The sequence below is a fragment of the Lipotes vexillifer genome, unplaced genomic scaffold (genome assembly GCF_000442215.2).
Source record: "Lipotes vexillifer unplaced genomic scaffold, Lipotes_vexillifer_v1.1 scaffold545, whole genome shotgun sequence".
NCBI lineage: Eukaryota > Metazoa > Chordata > Mammalia > Artiodactyla > Lipotidae > Lipotes > Lipotes vexillifer.
This window is the reverse complement of record NW_006779129.1, coordinates 2368703-2372628: the sequence shown is the minus strand read 5'-3', so window position 1 is coordinate 2372628 and position 3926 is coordinate 2368703. Positions and strand designations below refer to the sequence as shown.

Here is a 3926-nt window from a genome sequence, read left to right as displayed (position 1 = left end):
CTAGAAGTAGGTCAGCTCGTCGTGTCTGCCTTTGTGGGTCTGGTAGCTGGCCAAGACCAAGGGTTTGTTCTCCTGTGGGAGGCTTTCAAATACTCGAATGTGCACAAAGTTGTCAACATCCACTTGAACCTGGAAAGAGAGTCCAGTGAGGGGCGGGTGCGGCCTCTGGCCCCCTGCTCCACTGACCTCGGCTGGACTGGGAGAAAGGCCCTGGGTGCCAGGAGGCCATGTCCCTTCAGGTGACCAGAGACTGGGCTGAGGACATTCCCACCTTCCTCCATCGAGTGCAGGGGACGCCCTCGTTGCCCCAGCCAGCACCCGGCACCCACACTCACTCCATCAGAGCCCCGAGTCCCTGAAAGGCTCGGTCCTCCCCTCCAGGAGGCTGGGCGCACACGTGTACACACACACACGTGCGTGCACACGTGTGCTCATTTTAGATGGCCAGCAACCCCCTGAAGCTGGGGGCTGCCACTCGGCCCTCTTAAGCACCCCTGCCCAGGCACCTTGGCACCCCCAATTCAGGCCAGGCCCTCCGAGGAGGCCGACATCCCACCTTGATGAAGAAGACCCTCCCGGCGACCACCTGGCTCTTGAACTCCACAGCCTTGAACATCGGGAACTGCCTCTCCTTCTCTTCCAGCTGGGACCTCACCTGGGGGAGGAGAGAACGGAGACACACATGCACTTACTTGAATTAAGTGTCACGGCTGAACTCTGATGCCTGCCCTCTACAGACTTTCTAGAACACGACTGTTCTTCACAACTGAGCAGACACATCAAATTGTCAGCTCTGATGATAAAGTACAGAAAACAGCTCTCTAATTCTGCCGAGTTTCAACGGTACTATCTCTCTGTATCATTTTCCCTTTCTTTGCCAGGCATGGAATAGTTTGATATTTTCATCATCACGACAACGTACGTTAAGTCCATACCCTGTTTTTCTCTTTTACTTAACAAACAGTTCACTGCGAAGAGTATATATAGTTTTTGAATTACTCTTTAAAATTTTTTTTTAATTTTAATTTTTGCTGCATCGGGTCTCAGTTGCCGCACGCGGGCTCTCCATTGCGGCGCGCGGGCTCAGTAGTTGTGGTGCACAGGCTCAGTAGTTGTGGCATGCGGGCTTAGTTGCCCCACGGCATGTGGGATCTTAGTTCCCTGACCAGGGCTCGAACCTGCGTCCCCTGCATTGGAAGCAGGATTCTTGACCACTGGACCACCAGGGAAGTTCCTAATTACACTTTTATTTGTTTATTTTTAAAGAAAACTTTTTTATTTATTTATTTTTGGCTGCGTTGGGTCTTCGTTGCTGCTTGCGGGCTTTCTCTACTTGCAGCGAGTGGGGGCTACTCTTCGTTGCGGAGCACGGCCTCTAGGCACGCGGGCTTCAAGTAGCTGTGTCACGCAGGCTTCAGTATTGTGGCACGTGGGCTCAGTAGTTGTGGTGCACGGGCTTAGTTGCCCCGTGGCATGTCGACCTTCCCAGATCAGGGATTGAACCTGTGTCCCCTGCATTGGCAGGAGGATTTTTAACCACTGCACCACCATGGAAGTCCCTAATTACTCTTTTAAAATTGAAAGCTAAAACAGTTTAAAATGTTAAACTAAATTTAATATTAAATTTAATCTTCCATCTTCTAGATGTGCCTTAATTCTCTTAAGTATTCCCAATTTCTTGTGTGACAGATAATGCAGCAGATAACATACTTTTGCAGGGAAAAACGCTTTGCTGCGTTTTTAGATGATTTCTCTAGGATGCAGAGCCTTTGGGCGGAGGCTGTCCCTGATCCTTGGTGTCAGACGGTAATCACACTTTCGGATCAGTCCTGTTTTCCAGGGTCTTGGCCTTTTGGGAACTGAGCATTCTTATGGAGGAAGCGGGGAGCAGGTTGTTTTGTCTTGACTTTAAAACCTAATCTAGTTTCAAAGTGCTCTGGCTGCTCTCTGGATTACTGGCAGGCACTAGAGCACACTGACTCTGCACTGCAGTCACAGGACCAGTTCTAGAGGGTCGGAGGATTTCAGTGAAGCCCAGAAGCATGCTGCTTTGGGAGCTGAAGGGGTCACCGCCACGCATGCCAGCGAGTCCCTGTGGCAAAGGCCTTCAGGGAGGGGGGCTCCCTATGGATAAGGTGGGCAGAAAGGACAGGAGGGAGGGTCAGGAAGTGAGAAGGCAGGCCGCCTTCTCTCCACGCAGCTGCCACGGCTCCCACGGAGGTGCACGTGTCCCCTGGGGCTGGTGCCCACCTGTGTCGGAACACTCCCCCGTGGGGCCCTTCTTCCTGCCAGGTGCCTGCCAGGTCTGCAGGGAACTGACCCTGCACACAGTTTACAAGACCAGGGGGGTGAGTGACACCCACAGACCCTCCTGGGGGTCTGAGATGGAATCGTCTCTCTCTCTGCTTCAGGGGGGCTTGCACAGAGCCCCCGCCCTGTGCAAAGACTGACTGGCTTGAGAAAACCCTAAAGGCGGTGGCGGAACAGAGCATGTGCAGGCGGCGAATGCCGGGCCAGGCCACAGCCTGTGGGACGGCAGGTCACTGACACCGCTGCCTGCCGGCCAGGAGAAAGATGAGCTGGGCTGTAGCCAGGGGCTGTGCAGAAGGCCCCCCTGTCACTTAGGAAGCTCCCAGTTCCCGGCCCGGAGGGGACCAGGTGGGGCAGAGGGCCAGGGAGGGCCCTAGGACAGGGCTGGAGGAGACGGGGGCAGAATGCAGCACCGCGACATCCTTCTGACCCGGGCTGGTCTCTGGCCTTTGATCTTCTCATGTGCAGCCCAGACTGTCCCAAAAGCGTCAGTACAAAGGGCCACCAGATGGTGCCCATGCCGCTCACAGGGACCACCCAGCACAAAGGCAGCCTCCTTGTTCCCAGGAGCAGTGAGAACGGTCCACTGACATTTCACTTTCAAGGAACTGACCCCAAATGAAGGGGCCCTTTGAGACAGTAGCTCTTCCCTCCCAAGTGAGCTGACACACATATAAAGTTCACATGACAAGCGGGGAATTCTCAGGCCCGGAAAACCACGAAGAGGCGGGAAGGGGTCTTGCTTGTCAAGAGCCGACTTTGCTGACACACGAGGATAGGCGGGGCAGGCCCGGCTCCTCCCACCCTCACCTGATCCTTGGGTGCAGGTGCCTTCCTCGGAACCCGGCCCGACAGCTGCCCAGGGTCCGAACTAGGCTCTGCCTCCGCGACCCAGGCTGGATTGCGTTTCGAAGCTGTTCATTTGGAGAGAACCTCAAACGTACACGAAAGTGCTAGAATAACAGCCTGTCTAGGACGCCTGTGGACCCTGTCCCCGGACTCACTCAGGGTTACCTCACCCCTCCTACTGTACCGCTTGCTCTCTAAGTGCTTTTCCCCAACGGGCACGTCGCGGCCCTACCCCTGTGGACACCTCCGCTCGCGGGCGCGCTTCCCAGGCGGGGAGGGGGCATCGGCCTGCGACCAGCCCGGCCAACGGCGGGATGCGCTCGGACGCACCGCCTCTGTCCCAGCGGCGACGCCTACGGACTGCCCGGGCCCCCAGGACCACATCCGCCCCCCCGGGGCCCTGACCTGGTCGGCGATGGCCTGGGCTTCGGCCGTGGCCGGCTGCGTGGGGGTGGGCGCGCCGCACATCATCTCGGCGGCAGGCGGGCGGGGCGGGCGTGGACACCAGGCGGTGGTCACTCGGCAGCAGCGGACGCGAACGAGCAGCTGACTCTGGCGGGAGCAGCTGACAGAAAAAGAGCCCAGGACCGGGCGCGGCGGTCACGTGACGCGCGGACGGAACCACTGCGCGCCGCGGCTGGGGGGAATCCGGGACCGGAAATGGGGTGCCGGGCGCCCGGGACGGGAATGGGGCGCGGGGCGTCCTGATAGGGATGCGCCGTGGGCGGGAGCAGGCCGCAGCCTGGGAGCCCCGGCAGGCACCTTCG

The 3926-nt window shown here is 57.8% G+C and overlaps 1 protein-coding gene across 1 annotated transcript; it reads right to left on the bottom strand.

Moving 5' to 3' along the window:
• CSTB (cystatin B) lies at positions 1 to 3630 on the bottom strand. The gene is made up of 3 exons (XM_007452499.1): positions 3565 to 3630; positions 557 to 655; positions 1 to 129 (listed from the first exon to the last, which is right to left on the bottom strand). The coding sequence occupies exons 1-3, from the start codon at positions 3628 to 3630 to the stop codon at positions 1 to 3; spliced, it is 294 nt and encodes a 97-aa protein (XP_007452561.1).
• Between the last annotated feature and the right edge of the window lie 296 nt (positions 3631 to 3926).